The 19,134-nt window shown below is 47.7% G+C and overlaps 1 protein-coding gene, 1 long non-coding RNA gene and 1 pseudogene across 4 annotated transcripts; 1 reads left to right on the top strand and 2 right to left on the bottom strand.

The window, feature by feature from the left end:
* Positions 1-5,284: 5,284 nt before the first annotated feature.
* Positions 5,285-11,731, top strand: LOC124661718 (DEAD-box ATP-dependent RNA helicase 39-like; the record flags this gene model as incomplete). The annotated part of the gene is given in 9 exon segments (XM_047199600.1): positions 5,285-5,477; positions 7,304-7,399; positions 7,482-7,670; positions 7,767-7,907; positions 8,148-8,288; positions 9,332-9,474; positions 10,305-10,434; positions 10,523-10,571; positions 11,037-11,731. Coding segments are annotated over 9 exon segments (1,557 nt in total). The 3' UTR covers positions 11,567-11,731.
* A 665-nt stretch (positions 11,732-12,396) lies between these two features.
* Positions 12,397-16,894, bottom strand: LOC124665638. 3 transcript variants are annotated; one of them, XR_006990641.1, is made up of 3 exons: positions 15,778-16,894; positions 12,741-12,840; positions 12,397-12,664 (listed from the first exon to the last, which is right to left on the bottom strand). It is a non-coding gene; the product is annotated as an uncharacterized LOC124665638 (long non-coding RNA). The 3 variants fall into 3 exon arrangements; XR_006990640.1 differs by having other exon boundaries at positions 16,188-16,894; XR_006990639.1 differs by lacking the exon at positions 15,778-16,894 and having other exon boundaries at positions 12,741-13,922.
* A 106-nt stretch (positions 16,895-17,000) lies between these two features.
* LOC124667458 lies at positions 17,001-17,570 on the bottom strand (annotated as a pseudogene).
* Between the last annotated feature and the right edge of the window lie 1,564 nt (positions 17,571-19,134).

Genomic DNA, 19,134 nt, shown 5'->3' with positions numbered 1-19,134 from the left:
ATGTAATATGAGTGGAACGGTGTTTCACTTGTGTTATGTCAACGACTTGTGTACTACACCATGCAGTGGTACGCTGGGTCACCACACTCCACGCCTCCCCTTCTCCACTCGCGTGAGGGCGTCGTAGACCCTCTTGGCGCCGCCGCTACGCTCCTGCTCGCGGCCGAGGGCCGGCCCCCTACCTCCACGCCTCCCCTGCTCCACTCGCGTGAGGGCGCCGCAGAGCGCGGCTGCCGCAGGCCCTCTTGGCGCCGCAGAGCGCCGCCGCCGCATGCCCTCTTGGCGTCGTGGCGGACGCGGCCACGGGCCATGGCACGCCGGCGGGAATGGGGCGGGGGGCCGCGCCGGCGGTGAGCTGAGGCGGCCTGGCCGGAGAAGCGCGCGGCGGCGGCCTGAGAAGGACGGTCGGGTCGGGATTGGGAAGCATATGATCTCTCCTTTTTTTATTTTCTATACTTTTTTTTAATGTTGCCTGACAGGTGGGACCAAGGTCCACGTCAGCAGGTTCACTAACTGTGATGCCACTCAGCCCTGACTAGTCAAATTCCCTATCAATTCGCGTTCAATTCGGGTTTAGCGCATTCCGCAAAAAACTGACTGAAATCTGGTGGTTTTTTATCCCGCAAACGTAAAGTGGTGGTAAATGATAAATTTCACCATCAAAGTGGTGGTTTTATGCTATTCACTCGTAAAATTGAGATGGAGAAACTCCTTCTCTGACGTAAGATACACAGGACGAAAAGCTCAATGGTGCAGTCTTTAATGAATCGTGCATGTCTAGATCACCATGTGTAAGATGTTTTCTCATGCCCCTCTACAACAACTCGCATGTAGTAAACCATTCCCAAACCATATTTATTGGTTCCAACATGCAAACCACTGAACCGAAATGAATATTTAGGGGTAGGCTCAGATATTGCACATTGCTTTAGGATCACATCTTTCTCATTCATCCCCCTCTCTCTGCTCCTAAAGTGACAAGGTGTAAATCTACACCGCCATAGTTGTCATTCCACTTTTTTACGTCCCACTTCCCTCTTGGCCCCCTTCTCCAACTTCGACAATCCTTGCATGGTGACAATAGATGACACAAACATTAAGCGCTAAAGTGGAGACATTTGATAATTGAAATCTTTTGCCTGATGTATTCATCGGAGACCTTTTAGAAATAATTTTGTACTAAAATAGCAAAACGGTAGAACATTTGCAGCCAAAAAATATACTATCCTAGCATCGTTAACTACTCGTTGACGCACCACCGACAACATCCCTACTCCCGCTAGCAGCACACCGTCACTTGATTATTTTCCCAAGAGATAATTTCGCAGATTCATACAAAACCTCTTCGAGTGTGATCCCGTGGTACAGAACCTTGTCATGCATGTGCAAGTTCATACAACACTTCCCAGCAGCTGCCACATGTGCTCTGTAATTTTGCAAGGAAGCCCCTAAATCATTTTTAGTCGCGACGAAATCCCCTCCCCTATCCTCTCCTCTCGCTCAGTACTTTTCCTCTCTCCTCTCACTCACTCGACGAAATCCCCAACCCTCTCGCCTCTCACTCGATAATCCTAGCAGCGGCAAAATCGTGGCGGCGGCGACGAATGGCAGATGAAGAGAGATCGATGGAGAGCACTGGCAGGTCCCCGCCCCCAGGATTCCACCGAGGAGGGGTACGGTGGAGGGGTCGGCCGGTGCCTGCCGGTGCTCGATGTCGCACTCAACGCATGCGAGATGTGGAGGCGCAGGCGCATGCAGAGATGAAGGCGGAAGTCCGGGCGAGGTGGCGCCACGAGAAGCTGTACAACAAGGCCATGGTTCTTTATTGCATTCTGGCGTCGGAGGAGGAGAGAGCAGCAACGGCGGAGCTAATCGGCTGGCGGCTAGTTCTGGATCCCAACGTGAGCATGAAGGATCACGTGCGCATCCTCCAGGCGCAGGTGGGCGCGCCGCTGCTGCCTCAGCTGTCCCCGGCAGCACCGGGAAGGTCGAACCAGGGCTGACAGATGGTGTCATCTTGAAGGATGGCAATGCCTGGGCTACAGTTACGAGTGAGTACTACTAGAAGGAGGCCGATGGATGGTCGACGGCGGTGCTGGTGCTCCAAAGACCAAAGGTATGTGCTCTGCATCTTGTTTGCTTAACTGAACATTAACATTTGTTTCTCGCTGCAAAATTCAGTTAACTGAACTACACTCTTCTTTGCTCAGTTCTCAGAATCATAGAAGCTAATATTGGTTGATGACAACACGTTGGTGGTGAGGAGGATTGCTGAACTGGAGCAAGAGATTAGGAAATTAAAGGCGGAGAATCAAAACTTGGTGAAAAAGCACTTGTTGGAGATGAGAAATAGAGATAGCAAGGAACTTAGGGTAGTTAATGTCGTTTGTGCTTGTGTACTGGTCTATGCTTGTGTAGGTTTGTTTGATCACTAGGGTTATTATATCATGAGCTTATGTCAATGTTAGTGTACTCTTTTGAATTTATAAAATAAAGTTACTGTCTTTGTCAAATATTCCAGTGTTGTAATTTTGCAAGTAATGAAAATAGTATGAAATATCTCAGTACATTAAACGACTGAATAAGTTCAGATTTTAACTAAAACATAGAGGACAAGAAGCAACATAGTTCACTCATGAACTAAACATTGGACATTGCAGAGGCATCTACATTGCATGTGCATTTTGACTTATTTGGATTTCCTCCAGGACCCATTTAGATCAAGAATGTTAGACTGCCTTGCTCCATCTTGTTCATCACCAAACAACAGCCAATGTGCTGATCCAGACCCAGTGTTTGTATGTGTTCGCCCTATTTCTTCCTGATGCAGGTTGTAATGGAGCATATGTGCAGGCCCTTCTCTTGGAAGATCCTCTTCCCCTTTCTCTTGTAGGCTGTGATGTACTAGCATCTGTGCTTCTAGCATCAGGTGTTCCCTTCTTCTTGCCCTTTCCTCTTCCTCTTCGTCTACCCTTGTCTGCTGATGTACTTGTGCTTGCTCTTTTCTGTGCAGTTGTGACTCTTGCTGATGGAAGAGACTCTCTAGTTGCAGCCACAAAGGTGCTCTAATCAGGAAAAAGACCTTGAACCCTTGGCAGTGGTAAATGAGCTCTTTCCTGCATAGATACGATGTATATGAATTTTCAGGTTAGATAAGTACTGCAAAAATATTATAGACAATGTTATATTAGTGTCACCTCTTGTCCAATATTGTAGACCATGGTTTGCTGGTTATGCATTGGATCACTTGCGGGATCAGGGTTTTGGGGAACTATGTGCTCCAACATTGATGGATCATCATAGTCCTCATTTTCCACATCTACTTGAACATTCACTCTGTTCTGATCCTCTAGCCACTTGGTGTGCCCTTCCACCGGAGCGATCTCCGCCGGCAAGATCACGAAACCCTAGATCGCCTGAAGGACGACCTAGGTCGGTATATAAATCTGCACATGCTGATTCTGTACAAATGGTGCAATTATCTCTTTTCCCGAAGGAAAACCGGGACAACCTGATAGAGCAAAACAAGAAAGGAAACTGCTGGGCGTCCCCCGGGGGATCTGATTTCCCAGCCCCCGGGTCGCCAGCCGTCGGATCAGCCATCTTGGACGGTCAGATCTGGTTTTACTGAATGTAGCAAAAAAACACCTCCCGGCAGCAAAAAAATAACCCGCTTTTGCTACATTGTAGCAAAAAACGGTTCATCCATGAAATAAAAGAAAAAGTCCGAGCTCGCCGGAATCTCGCCGGAGACCTCGTCGGAGACCCGTAGCAAACATATTACGCAGATGTAGCAAAACCGCAAATAAATTGTAGCAAATTTTTTTATTCATATATTGCAAATCTTCTAAGACATCAACTAAGACCTCGCCTGCAGCCGACAATAGCACCGTCCGAGATTGCGGCAACTCCGTTCATCTAGACATGTAGCATCGACGTCGGTAGCATCGGCGGCGACCACATGTAGCATCGACGCCTTGGGCCGGTAGCACTAGTGACAACCACTAGTAGCACATCCCTCCCTTGTACCCGGTGCCTCCCGCCGCTCTCGGCGGCTCCGCCCACCACCGGTAGCAAGGCAGGCCGGCTGTTGTAGCAAAGCCCGGCCGCCCTTGTAGCAAGCCCCCGCCTCGCCTTGCGGCACCGGCCATGTCCGGAACCTTGGGCGAGGTCGACCCGCGAGGGCTGCACATGCCGGGAGTCGGGGGAACCGACGACCGCGCGTGGGGGAGGCGGCGGTGCGAGTAGGATTTGGTCGGGGAAGGCGGCGGCGCGCGCGGGCAAGTGAAGCACGGCGGCACGCGCGTGGAGCCTTAGGAGGGAGCGGGAGCTGCGGGAGGCGGCCGGCGACGAGCGCAGAGCAGCTGTCTGGAGGAGAAGGTCGGGGAGGCGGCGTCCGACGAGCCGGGCCGGCACGCGCGAGCTTGGAGCCGGGCCGGCGACGTGTATAATCCGACGATCCGGCGGCGGTATATGACGGTGGGAGCATATGGTAGCGCGGCGGCGAGATCTAGGGAGTGCGGCCATGGTATCCATGGGGACCGGCGATGAGGTGTGCGATGGTTGGGCGACCGGCGATGGGGAGAGGCACCGGCGTCCGGCGCAAGCACGGCGCCTCGGGCAAGGTCGCCCATGGAGTTGGGGGTTGGGGCAGCGCTCCTCGCGTCTCGCGGATCGTGGCTCGTGGGGAAGAAAGACGATCGACTGGGAAGCGATAAGGTGGGGTCCATAGGACACGCGTCCTGCGCTGCGTGCGGTGGTTGGGAGGACGCGATCCCCCGGGGGAATCAGATCATTTTCCAACAAGAAAGTACGAATTTGAGATGCGTGAGAGTGAGATCGAAGCGTTCAGGCAGCGGCATATCCTTCCTCCGTTGTCAGCAACCCAGCCGGCCGGCCCACCGCACCGCTGCTTCACTTCGCACTGGCCCTCTTCTCTTATCCGCCGCGCTCCCTTTCCCCTCACCCTTCCACTCCTCTCCCAAACAAAACCCCTCCAATCTAAACCCTCCCCAGGAGCCCCCACAGCCATGGCGATGGCCGCCGCCGGCCGCTGCCTCCACCTCCACCGCCCCTCCCCACTCCGCCTCCGCGTCCTCCGCGCCGCCCTCTCCACCGCCGCCCCCCCGTCCTCCTCCCCCTCCCCCGCCCCCGCGGCCCCGCCCCGCCACGAGCTCCTCCTCGAGCGCCTCCGCCTCCGCCACCTCAAGGACTCCTCGCCCGCCCCCCCGAAGCCGCTCCGGGACAGGGCCAGGGGCCCGCACCAGCCGCCGCAGCAGAGGAGCGTCGAGGTGGAGACCTTCGGGGAGCTCGGGCTCGAGGACCAGGTGCTCGCCGCGATGCGGGAGGCCGGCATCTCCAAGCCCACCGAGATCCAGTGCCTCGCCGTGCCCGCCATCCTCGACGGCACCAGCGTCGTGCTCGGCTCCCACACCGGCTCCGGGAAGACGCTCGCCTACCTGCTCCCTCTCGTTCAGGTACCTCAAGACCTCAACTGATACAGCTCTACTAATTTGCAGCATATGTCTGCTGAAAACTCGGTACATTCTGTCCCATGCGAGCGCAGAACAATTCGTACAACATGCCAACCGTCTCATGATTTAGTAGCTCAACCATGTATTGTAACATATGGCTGAGAGGCCCATTTCTAGGCAGTGGCGGGCATCATCGTCCAAATTACAGGGACGGCCAGTTTAATGGGTCTTCATATAATGACCACTGCAAGAGTGATGCAGTTTAGCGTTTGATTAGCATTTGAGAGGGGAGCAAACAATAATAATTAACTGACAAGTCTGAAGGTAAAAGGACATGCGCTATTTAAGAATTTTTACTTGATGAGATATACGGTTCAAGCTAAAACTTGCAAATTATTCTGATCAAGTTTAGATAAAACGAAAAAAGATCTGGAGAAATATTCAATCAATGATTTGTAGGAAAATGGTAGGGGTTCAAAGAAAATATAAACTGCAAACTAACCCCGGTGGATATCTACTAGCCCATATCATCTCGCTGAAGAAAATGGCTATAGATCCGCCCTGGCTCCATTTTCATTGAAAAAAGTTGATGGTAGAGTCCAATCAGGGGAAACAAGTGTTTCGTTTTGTCTTGTGAGGCAAGATAATCCCCACTGCAGTACGAAGGCCACAAGGGGCTGCGACTTGCAGTAGCGGTTCAGATCCCCATTATCCTTATTTAGTTAGTTTCATTTTAATTAAAGGCATGATTACTTTTCAAGTTATTTATCCTTACTCATCTCCTAAGTTAGGTTGTAAGGTGGGCTGCCTTTCATGGCGCTGCCAAGCCTCCAAGATGGTGCATACTAAGGCACGTCCATTTTGTGCTGGTGCATACTGTAAACATGATTGTTTGGTTTTATTAAGATTCCTCCTCCAAGATGCTTTGCGTGCCGCCGAGTTTACTCGACGCTGCTACCATGGGCGCCGCCTCCACATACAGTTGTGCAACGTGAGGGAGAGATATCAAGGAATAATTTCTAGTACAATTAACCTGATGATCTATTTTGCCCCTGGTTCAATCAAACGGTAGATATAAGGAAATACTATTTTTAGGTGAGGAGGTACCTCATGGTACCACCCAAGCATGGTAGAATTCCTTGGCAGAAAATCCCGAAGCTAGTACCAAGCTCACAAGTGGCTGCGACTTGCAATAGTGGTTCAGATACCCATTATCCTTATTTATTTATTTTCTGTTTGATTAAAGGTAAAGGTATGATTTGTTTTCAATTTATTTATCCTTACTTATCTCCTAAGTTAGGTTGTAACACAGGCTATATAATGTCTTGCCATATCATTGAATAAATCAAGCAAGAATAATATCAATCAAGTCTCATCCCCTTATCCTCCCTGCCCTTGAGCCGTGGCTGCCTTAAATGGGTCCGTCATGCCTCTTGGGTCCAGGGTCACCGTACAGGCCCTAAGGCCATTATACCCACTGTACCCATTCACAGAAGTTAACCTTCTTGCCCAGCACTCAACTAGCGTGACCTGTTGCCACACGAACATCAACATCACCTAAATGCAGCCATCGACTAACCGGGAGACCGCGAACTAATGAAATCACCCCAACAAACAACCGCCACAACATAATACATCCTGATGATACTGACGACCCCAAACACCGAGTAACATCCATTGGTTGCCTTCTCCTTGGCGCACTTGTATACCAAAATTTTTACTGAGTACATTCTGGAAGTATTAGTTATTATTGGTCTGTGAAGTATGACATGCCTTCTAATTCATAACCAGAAGGTTAAGTAACCATGGTTGTTCTTTGATTTTTGTAGTTACTGCGTCATGATGAAGCAACATTGGGTATGTCAATGAAACCAAGGCGACCGAGAGCAGTGGTCTTGTGTCCAACAAGGGAGTTGACTGAGCAGGTTAGCAGTACTTTTAAAAAACGGAATCATGATTGATATCTGGATAGTTGCCTGTTGCTCACATGATGCTCTCAAATGACAGGTCTTTCGTGTTGCAAAATCCATAAGTCATCATGCACGTTTTCGTTCAACGATGGTTAGTGGAGGCACTCGTCTAAAACCACAGGAAGATTCTTTGAACATGCCTGTTGACATGGTCGTGGGAACACCTGGGAGGATCCTTGATCATATAAAGGAGGGTAATATCGTTTACGGTGACATTAAGTATCTGGTATGTTCCCGAATTATGTACAATATTACTATCCTGCAAAACATTTCTGCTGGCCTGAATTCTCATGTGGAATGAGTTAATTTATCTGCATTGCAGATTCTAGATGAGGCAGATACAATGTTTGATCAAGGCTTTGGAGAAGACTTACGGAAGTTTCTTGCTCCTTTGAAGAATCGTGCTTCAAAGCCTGGCGATCAAGGTTTCCAAACCGTATTAGTGTCCGCTACCATGACTAAGGTTTTAATCTAACCAGACATCCAGAGAATCCTATGTAGCATAATATTTATGCTATGCTATTGTAGTTACCTTAAAAAAATATTGCAGCAAGTGTTAGAAAACAAACTTTTCCTTCTTTTTTCTGTCAAGGACCACCTTTTCCCTCTTTCAGATTGCCTTGTACAGATGCTGCCTTGGTATTTTTTCTGTCCTTGTTTTGTGAACTTCTAATATTATTTAGTGTCTGCTCTTCTGCTGCAGGGAGTGCAAAAGCTGATTGATGAGGAATTCGAAGGCATTGTTCATTTGCGGACATCAACCTTTCAAAAGAGAATTGCAACTGCACGACATGACTTCATGAAACTTTCTGGTTCAGAGAACAAACTTGAGGCTCTCATGCAGGTTTATTTAACTCTGTTCCCCTTCCTGTACAAGCGTGTATCAGTGCAAGCTAACTTCAAACTGGAGTGATGTCCATTAAATTCTCCATATTTTCGTATACACATTAATGGGGTTAATACTTAACAATTCACTAGCCTCATGCGCAAGAAAGCACAACTCATTATTAGTAGATGACACTCATGAATCAAAGTACTACAGGCAATACTGTGTCTGGGGAGTTTGATCTCTCTGGTGATACTTCTTCTGTTAAATAAAGCCCTTGGCTTCTTGGACCTGTGGCCTGAACTTGGCAGTATGGATACATGATTCTTTTATGCCTAGGGAGTCAGGGTACCAGGCTCACGGGCAAGGTTCTTAGTTATGGGCAATCCAGTCCCGCCATTAAGCTTGGTTAGTCTAGCCAAGCCAATGGTGTATGCTTGGCAGTCCCTGGGACAAATCAGGGTCAACCCTTTTCGAATAAACAAGTTGTACTGTGTTAACAATCCTAGATATAAGATTTATCTATACAAGATGTACTCAGTTAAGGATCCTAGAGATAAGACAAGTTGGATACTACGTAAACTCATATGAGTTAATCTGTTGAATCAAGTGAGGAATTAGAAGGATTATTCCTTCTCTTTGACGCACTCTCTCTCTCGTAAGCGCCATCCTCATCCTCATGAGCACATCTTTCACGACAAACTCAATTCTCTTTCTTTTTGAGAAAACACAAAAGAATTTGCGCTTCATTCCTCATAAATAAAGCCCATAACAGTAACTTCTTCACGCAAACATAAATCGACTTTGTAATGGCATGAATGGTTTTTTACATTTGGTATAATGGTCACAAGGCACAGAGGACATAGACAAAACAAGAGTAAGATAAACATACCTGCAATATGCATTTTTAAAAAATTATCTAGCAGGTCTTGTTTCTTCACTTCGTCCAATTTTTGATTGTTAAAAGTTTAGCTACACTATCAGTAGTGTACAATTGATGGCAGCTCCTTGTTTTCCACTATGCCAAATGCACGGGATACTGAGGGATTTTGTTCTTGTAGGTTCTTGTGCCAAGCTTAGCAAAGGGAAACAAAGTTATGGTTTTCTGCAACACTATGAATTCAAGTCGTGCAGTGGACCATTTTCTAACTGAGAATCAGATATCTACTGTGAATTACCATGGAGAGGTTCCTGCTGAGGAGAGGTCTGTCAGTTACCTAACATGTTCTTGCTATAAGATATAATTTTGAACAAAGTGAGGGGACAGCTGTACTGTAATCCAGCAACTGTCCCAGCTCCCTGTTTTGTTTTTCACCATAAAAGGTGGTCCAGTGGCTATGATTATTTGTTGGACATCTCAACATCCTAGTAGTCACTGGCCTGACTACCTAGTTATGCCTGTCATGCTTTATGCTGTTTTTTTTTTCAGTACTACATCACCACATTTACACCATAGAAGCACAAAATTAGAGTGAACTTAGAAGCTCTTGATGATGGGATTTACACACTATCGCCATCTTCATTTCTGTAGCTAGTAAGAAGACAAATCTGGTCTAATCCAACAAGTTTCTATGTAATAAAGCCATTGGTGTATGTATGTATGGAGGCAGTAGTATAGAAGTTACCAAATGTTACTTTTGTTTGGTGGACTAATGACTAATGATTACCTTTGCCGGTGTTAAGTGGCTGCTTGTTGTAGTTTGATTATGGAGCTAATCAGTCATCACAACTATAGCTGGCAAATCAGTCAGATGGCAGAGATATCATAGTAATGTTTGATCATCTCTCTACAGAAAAAATACCGCTGGTTTACATGTTACATTTCAATTCCAAGTTCCTTGCTGTCGATATCTTTTGGTCTAGACTCGCAAAACATGACTATCTTGTTGTAGTTTGATTATGGAGCTAATAACCATTTACTGATTTTTCTACAAAAAAATAAAAATAGAAAAAAAACTTGAATTATGCTGAGTGCTTCTAGTTGTAAATAATTACTTAGATTTTGCTGAATGCTCTAGTTGTAACTACCTGTAGAGTTGAGAACCTGAAGAAGTTCCGGAATGAAGAGGGGGATTGCCCAACATTGGTCTGCACTGATCTGGCAGCTAGAGGCCTAGACTTGGAGGTGGACCATGTCATCATGTTCGACTTCCCCAAAAACTCTGTATGTGTTAGTTGCATCTTCTCGTAATATATGTTCGGAATAAATTTATCCTCAAGGGTTCTTACTCCAGTAAAAAAATCCGTTGTAGATTGATTATCTCCATAGAACGGGAAGAACGGCACGAATGGGAGCCAAAGGTATGATCACTTGCTAGATGTAACTGGGCATATAGCATTTTCTGTTATCACCTTGATCGTATGTTACACACCATTAATGCATACACTACAATCTGATCTTCACGTGCATATCAATAGTATAGAGGTTGCATGTGTCTGCTGAGAATTCTTAAATTTTTATTTCAATTTACTTGCAGTACTATATTGTGTTAGTCATCTAAATACTAAGAGAATCTGATCATGTTTTGCGAGTCTAGACCAAAAGATATCGACAGCAAGGAACTTGGAATTGAAATGTAACATGTAAACCAGCGGTATTTTTTCTGTAGAGAGATGATCAAACATTACTATGATATCTCTGCCATCTGACTGATTTGCCAGCTATAGTTGTGATGACTGATTAGTTTTTTGCATAAAGAAGCAGGTACCACATGTTTCGACCTTTCATGCTGATACTCACGTATTGTCAGTACTTCTCTAATGCAGGGAAAGTTACAAGCCTTGTAGCTAAGAAAGATGTGCCTTTAGCGGCAAGGATCGAAGACGCCATGAAGAAAAACGAGAGCCTAGAATCAATCACAAGTAGCAACGTAAGGAGAGATTCTGCCAACCCTCAAACTCCAAGCACCAAAGGAAGGACCCCAAGGTTGGCAAGGAATTCAGAGTCTCCAAGGGTTGCTAATCTGAAGAGTAAAAGGGGAGTGACACTGTCGAGAAGGGCACCAAAGGTTGCCATCAAGGACACAACTTCTACCAGAAAGCGCTCGTCAACCAACAGCCAGCCTTCTTCGTCCAGAAAGCACTCGCCGGCTAAGAACCCGCCGAAGCCCAGACCGGCAGAGGCCAGGAAGGCTAAGCCGGTGAGAGCTGTTAGCAAGGGCGGCGTGAAGGTCGGGAAGAGCAGCAGAGGGAAGCCCGAGGGCCGGAAAGAGGATGCTCTGAATAAGGTGGGAAGTAAGCTGAGCGTCGTTGGATTCAGAGGGCGCAGCACAGGGAAGTCGGCACAGGCTCACTGATGATAGCTCTGAGATTTGAATCATGCAACCTGTAAATATCTGTGACTTTGTTTCTGTCATTTTTGCTTGTCGGCTTACAAATTCACATTATTTTTATAAAGAGCAAGGGACATTGGAGATATTAACATGGAACATATAATAAAATTTTGGTCATGCTTTATTATACACGAAGAGTGTGGAGCATTGTATTGGCCTCAAAAATACTTCTGCACATTGTTGTTATTTTGAGTACTAGCCATGATTGTTTGGCAAATTGTTTTACCAACAAATTGATCTCTGCCATATATTTTATCTCTGCAGGGTGCTATTGTTTTCCAAATCGACGCAGTTTACCCATGGAATTGTGCTGAGCGTTAACATGAGTACTCAAGATTATATGCACATATATTTCTCAATCTGTACCTGCAATTATCTTAAGCTTGTTGCCACAACCAAGATCAAACTAGACTGGTATCCAATACCGTGGTATCAGATTACGGCGAGATTTAACAGAACACATTACTACGAACCAAACACGTCCTAGAATGCAAACCAGACTGGCAGCAACCAAAACTCCAGAAGGAGCACGTAGGTCTCCCTGCAGCTGACAGCAGCGTACAACCAAGATCGAACTAGAATCCAGACCAGATTGGTGGCAACCACTCGCTGCTATGAGGCACCCAAAAGGGATCCAGGCATGATCAGGATACAAATTCAACAGCAATGCTATCTCTTAGCAACGCATGCAGGAAACAGAAAAAGGGAGTAGGGAACATCATGGTACAAAATATATGCAGATACTTTAAAGCTTAATCTCAACACTTAGGATGATTGTTTGGAAGGCATAGAGCAAATGAACCCAAGAAGGATTTTTTTTGGCATGCAAATGAACCCAAGAAGATAAACTGACAGGGCCGCGGACACTAATCAATAATCCAAGCAAGTCGGTCTTCCATGCCAGTTGGCTAATTGTGTACATATATTATATAATAGATGGTAAGTTAGGAAATTAAGCGGTTAATTCTTACAAGCCACAACACATTTTTGCATCTTGTGCCACCGGAATGTATCCTAGACACATTTCTACATCTTGTGCCACTAAAATGTAATCCTAGATACCTGCAGAGCATCAAATATCATCAGTCAAACCAATTTGTTCGATTTTATTACAGAAGTTGTTGAAGTAACATCTTACAATTTGGAAAGACTCAGATAGTAAACATTTAACTTCAATACTTTGTGCCAAGAGCTCCAAAACCGAATTGTTGGACAAACCCAACATTAGAAACGTAGAACTGCAATACAAGATAACAGTTAATTTACAAAATTTACTCTACACCTTCAACTCTATTGTTAGCGATTCTTAAGTACTATATTGTTAGAGATACACTTGTATCTAGACCCGTTTTAGTGTCTAGATACATGTGTCTAGATAAAATTGAGTCAATTAATTTGGATCGGAGGGAATATTTTGCTACATGTGGGATTCTAGTCTCCATAAAAACTAAAAGATTAGTGGTTCAGAAGGCTCCATTAGAGGGAAATACTGAACATCATAGCTTATAAAATATTTTGAAATAGGACATGGTGCTTTTGCTCCTGGGTGCATATGCTCCCTTTATTTAAAATACATTTTAAACATAATAAAAAAAATTCAAAAAATAAAATGTTGCGAATACATCTTCACATCTTATGTGTTCACAAAGTAGTTTCAGGACAAAGTGAATTGTTATGTGGCTTGTACAAAAATGACAAAATTCGATGCTAAAATAAAGCTTTTTGCGAGGCATTTGCTTATCTTTTTTTTTTGCATAGGCCACAAAAATATCATTTTACTATGGAAATGTAAGAGAGGACATAGGATGTGGAGATATACGGGCTAACTTTTTTCTTTGATTTTTGTTAACATTTCGAAATTCGTTTTTTTGGATAAAGGGAGCATATGCACATGAGATCGAAAGTGCATTTGACATAGGAAGTGGGGATATCCGGGCTAAATTTTTTCTTTGATTTTTTAAATATTTTTAAATTTATTTTTTGGATAAAGGGAGCATACGCACATGGGATCAAAAGTGCATTTCCGTCTGAAATATTCCTTGTTATCATGAACATAAAAGGGCTCATGGAGTAGCGAAGCAGATCCATGTGGTTTCTAGCTTTATAGGCATACTTTTTAGGAATGTATGAGCTAGTTGGTCGCTAACAAATCAAATTTAATTGAACTCATGTCGTTAGAAGCCTCAACTAAGGGATTGTGCATCATATTTTTAATTGACACACTTCCTTCAGGCCAAAATAGATGCTACTTTTTTTTCTCTCCACAGCATGAAAACAACAGGTTGACCACTAGTTTTAAAGGTAATTATTATATGTTAGTAGGAAATGCAACTAGTGATGCAAGCATTATTTATTGTGAATCTAGTCATGCCATTTCGGTCATGTGTTTAATAAAGTGTTAAACATCTAAAGTGACCAAAAAATGGAGAAAATAGACTGCCCGCAAGATATAGCTACATATAGTTTGAACCAGACAAATCATGTTAGTGGATAATTGCCAATTACATATGCAAATTACACAGAAACTGAGATGTATGCCAAGAAAATATTTAAACAAACTGCCTAACACTAGAATAATCATCAAGGAAAACTGCAATAACTGCAATCAAAAAGTAATATGTAATTTAATGTAAGCGTGCTCTTTGAGTATTGTGACAATCATCAGTTCACTGTGTACCATAATGATCGAAACCAACCATCAAATTAAAATGGCATAATTATAATGTTTAAATAGAGTATCTATAAAACAAATGCTCATGCATTGTCAGTTATCAACTACTGACAAAAGAACGTCATGAAGAACATTAAAGAGGATTTGTTTCATTACCACTAAACAAGTAACATTTTCATCTCCCTCGCGTCGCCCCTCCAGGCGACCGGGGGGGGAAACCCTAAACCCACCGCCGCCTCCCCCCTCCCCCTCCTCTCCCCTCGTCGCCCCCGGAGGCGGCCGCCGGCAAGGCCGTGCGACGCCGGTGATGGGGGTGGCGGGGATCTCTCCTCCGCCCCCCCCCCGTGCGCTGCTGTAGGGAGGACGACGGCCGCGCGGGGGTGGCCTCCGCCGCTGGGCGAGGTCGGCAGATTCCCCTCGTTCCCCTCTCCGGCGTGGCCTTGCCGGCACTAGGAGGTGGTGGCCGGGGCTTGTTGGCCTCCGTCGACCAGGCTGGGGCCAGGACTCCAGGGCAGCGGCCCTTTGCGCTAGGTGGGGCACCGCCGGCCTGACGGCGGGCGGCCGGTGCCGATGCTGCGGTCCTCTTCCTTCGGCCGCGCGGGCGGTGAAGGGGGCGGCGGGTGTGGGCGTGGTGTGGAGGTCGCCCCGATGGGCCTCTGGTACCAGATCTGAAGATGGTGGCTCCCTCTACTGCGGTGCTCGTCGCACCTCCCCGGCCCCGGATTGCCTCCGGTGGCTGCGGGGTGTGGTCGGATGTGGGCTCTGGACCGGGGGAAACCCTTGGCTGACGGTGGCGGCCGCGACATCGACGACGCTGATGGCGCCGTTCTCCTTCCTGAAGGCGACATCGAGGTGATATCCCCTCCCTCCCTGCCCTATCTATCTCGGGTGAAAAATCAAAAGCTTTGGCTTGGACGGTGGCGGCGCTCGGGTGGTGCCGTTCCCTCGTTGGAGGTGCCGTTTTGAGATAGTGGGTTTGGGTGGATGAGCTCGGCGGAGGTTGGTATGCATCGTCTTCACCTACTCCTGGCAGCTTGGTCTGGTTTGGTGGTTTTTGCTACGGGTGGCTATGATGTTCGTGGGTGACGGCGCGGCGAGGCGAGTGCTCGGAGTTGTTTTCCATGGCGGTAACTTCCATTATCCATGCGTGCTCAGGGAGAGCGATCTACCTCCGACAGGTACGGTGCCCTCCGAACCGGGGCGAGAAAGCAGGGAGCTTTCTTTGGAGGTGGAAACGGATGGTGCCCGGGCTTTGCTTGGCCTCTGGAGGTTGACGATGGTGCGGTTCCCTCTATGGCGGTCTTCTTCACCAGCTTCGACGCCTCTCTAGTTGGATCACAAGACTGGACAATGGTCTCGGAGCTCAAGCTGTGTTGCACTCCTTTTCTTGTTTCGCTTGTAGTTTTCGGTTCCTGTTAGCTGGTTTTCAGCATCTTGTATCATCTTGCCGGCAACGGCCTTATTAATTTAAGGCAGGGCTACGGCCTTCTGTTTTAAAAAATACCACTAAACATATGCAGAAAAGGGAAGCCATGAGTCTTTGGAGGAGCAAGAGGGAGAGGTAACCATATTACCAGAAGGAACAGGGAGGATACTAAGGAGGAGATAAACTAAACGGAAGGCAGCTAGATAAAACAGGAAGGCAAACTAAAGGGCACATTCAGTAGAAATAGGACAGAACATCAGCAAATAAAAGGGAAGGCAGGTGGTTAAAGGTATAATGAAGAGAATAGAGAGCTGCTGAGGAAGGGATGAGGAAGCAAGGCCTGGAGAAAATATCCAAGGTGCAACCTGCGATCAAAGCAATGAGGTGGCCAGAGCTGTACAGAACATCTTACACTCTTCTCTTGGAATTTGATGCTTGAAAAATGGCAGTAAAAAGGAAAGCATTATAGTTTGTTCAGATAAGCTTACCAGCTCAACAGTTCATCACAATAGCATAATTAACTGGACAATCAACCTATGGTTGGTGCAGAAGATCAGCTGCATCATGTTCATCACCAATTCTTGTTTCTGCAAGGGTAAGAAGTCAATCAATGCCAATCCAACAAAAAGATAAATAGATACGAGGGAGGCATCAACGAGATTTATGTAAACTCGTAGCTGTAATTCAAAGAAAAGTACAACTCATTTTTTTATACAGCATTAGGAAAAGATAAAGAAAACCACATCTACTGTAAAATTTAAAGTATATGGAGGAAACAATATATACTGATGTAAAAATGAAGAGCACGAACACACAAGTGGAACAGAAATACTATAGAAATAAAATCGCTATATGTTGAGGAGGTCATCAGGCATCACTACTTCAAACTGTTAACTTAACACAAAAGGATTTGACTGTATTCTGTCATTGCGCGTTTGGGAGATGCATTAACAGTATTTACAATAAAATTTGCATTTTGGCTCGTCATTGCGTTTGGGAGATGCACTAACAGTATTTACAATAAAATTTGTATTTTGGAAGAAGTTGTGGACCTTAGGAAATTTGCATTTGCGTTTGGGAGATGCACTAACTTCAACCCAGTTTCTGATGGTGGTTTTGCAATTCTTGCATTTCTATATTTTAAGAGAAGTTCATGTACGTGACGGAATTCCAACTTTAACTTGGAAAGTTTCATTTAGCACACAGATTATGAACGAAACCATCACAAACTGACGCGACACCCTCCAGGCCCAAGACGCCATACAAGCAGATAAACGAAAACACATCACTCATCACAGCAAACTCGCTCACTAATCATCGACAAGCATCCTCTCGACCAGCTCTTATTATTCGACGGGCAGGCAAGTCCTCTGGTTCTCCATCTCAGGCGACCTGGACCTGGATGGTCTTGGGCTTCTTGGGCTCTGGCGGCGGCAGCTTCTCGACGGACACGGTGACTCGGTGAGCACGCCGTCGCGGCACACGGCGGAGATCTTCTCCATGTCGGCGTTCTCGGGCAGCACGAACTTGCGCATCAGCTTCCCCATCCGCCGCTCCATGCGCAGGTACTTGGCGTCCTCCTTCTCCTCCCTCCGGCGCTCACCGCAGATCACCAGCACCCGCTCGTCCTCCACCTGCACCTTGATGTCGCCGGACCCGAGCCCCGGCATGTCCACCACGAACGCGTACGCGCCGGGGAGCTCCTTCACGTCGGCGGGGGTCGCCGCCATGGCGCGCGCATCGCGGACGTAGGCCCGCGTTGGGCCCTGCTTCTCGCCGCCGGCGTTGCCGGCCTCGCCGTCGGGGATGTCCAGCAGGTGCTGCAGCGCCGTCATCAGCGGGTTCTCCAGCCCGAACACCCTGCCCTCCATTCTCGATCGCTCGCTGGCTGATCTAAAGAGTGAAGACTCAAGTTGTTTTGGACAGTGGTTGGATTTTTGATTTGTTGATTTGCTCGGTGGTGATGCGAGGGGAGGGGGAGTCGGGGCTTATATACCTGGCCAGAACCGGGGAGTCTGGAAGGCGATGGAAGGTTCTCCAAGGTGGTAGAAGTTCTACCGTAGAACAACACGAGCGGTGCGGCAGGGGCGTCAAGGCGAGGTGATGGAGAAAGTTACAGAGCCTTCGTTGGATTAGCGATCGTTGTAATTGTTGTGTGTTCGGTTGCTTTATGACCCCACGTGTCATTCGGGAGCCAAGCGGTTAGAGCATCTCCACTCGTCTTCCCGACGAGACCCCCGAGCGACGTTTTTTTTTCATCCGGACGGTGTAAATCGGTCCAGTCGCGCCCTCGGTTCCTCGTTTTCGTCCGGATTTGGCCCTTCATCCATCCGACGAGCCCACGCCATCCCCGGTCCCCCGGGGCGCGCTCGGGGACTTCGGACGAAAGATTTTGGCGTGTGGACCCGCGTAGTCGGCGACAGGAAAACCAAATCCTGTCGATTTTCCCTCCAATTTGCTTGCATATCCCCATTCCCTCCAATTTGCTTGCATATCCCCATTCTCTCCCGCCGAATTTGTCCATTCTCCTCCTCGTCTTCCAGTTTCAGTTCCTGGCGGCGTCTTCTCGTCCACCACAATGCCGCCGAAGGCGACGACGAGGAAGCCGCGGGCGAAGAAGGAGCGGCCGCTGGGCATGACGAACGCAGAGTGGGCGGCGGACGAGAAACGACGCGAGGTGGAAACAAGCGGCAGGGCGGAGAGGGTGAAAAAAGCCGCCGCCAAGAGGTCGGCGGCGGCGGCCCAGGACGAACAAGCGAGGAAGATCAGCATGGCCATGAGCGGCGGCGGCGGCGCCATGTTCCCCGGCCAATGGCCGGCGCAAGGTACAACCAGTTCCCCGTCGTCCTTCTCCCCTTCGATGTACTCGCCGTCGCCGCCTGCCATGTTCCAAGAGGGCGCCTACGTCCAACCGTCCAGGTTCACGCCGTCGCCGCCCGAGCTTGACGTCGGCAGCGGCGACCAGTTCGAGGGAACCTCGCCGGCCATGCGACGAGGGCCGCTCCCGTTCGGTGCGATGGCGGCGCCGAACGAAGATGAGATCCACGAGATGATCACCTCCGGATCCATGGCCGCCGCTGCGAGCCCGAGGTTCTTCATGGCCGCCGCCGCCGCGAGCCCGGGGTTCTTCACGCAAGAGGAGGGGAGGGCGACGGCAGCTGTGGCGGCGCACAACGAGCATGGGGAGGATGTTGCCGACGGAAGCCAAGCCGTCGAAGAAGAAGACGAAGAAGAAGAGCCAACTCAAGCCGCCGCCAACCTGTCGAAGGGGAAGAAGAAGAGGAAGAAGGACTCGCCGCCTGCCGAACCGCGTATCAAATGGACGCCAAAGGAAGAGGAGTGCCTCGCAAAAGCTTGGATGACCGTGTCCATGAATGGCATAACCGGGGCCAATCAGTCGTTCGACACATATTGGCTTCGAGTGAAGCAGGCGTA

The sequence above is a fragment of the Lolium rigidum genome, chromosome 6 (assembly GCF_022539505.1).
Source record: "Lolium rigidum isolate FL_2022 chromosome 6, APGP_CSIRO_Lrig_0.1, whole genome shotgun sequence".
In the NCBI taxonomy this organism is placed as follows: Eukaryota; Viridiplantae; Streptophyta; class Magnoliopsida; order Poales; family Poaceae; genus Lolium; species Lolium rigidum.
The sequence above is the reverse complement of the archived record's forward strand: the minus strand, read 5'-3'. Positions and strand labels throughout refer to the sequence as shown.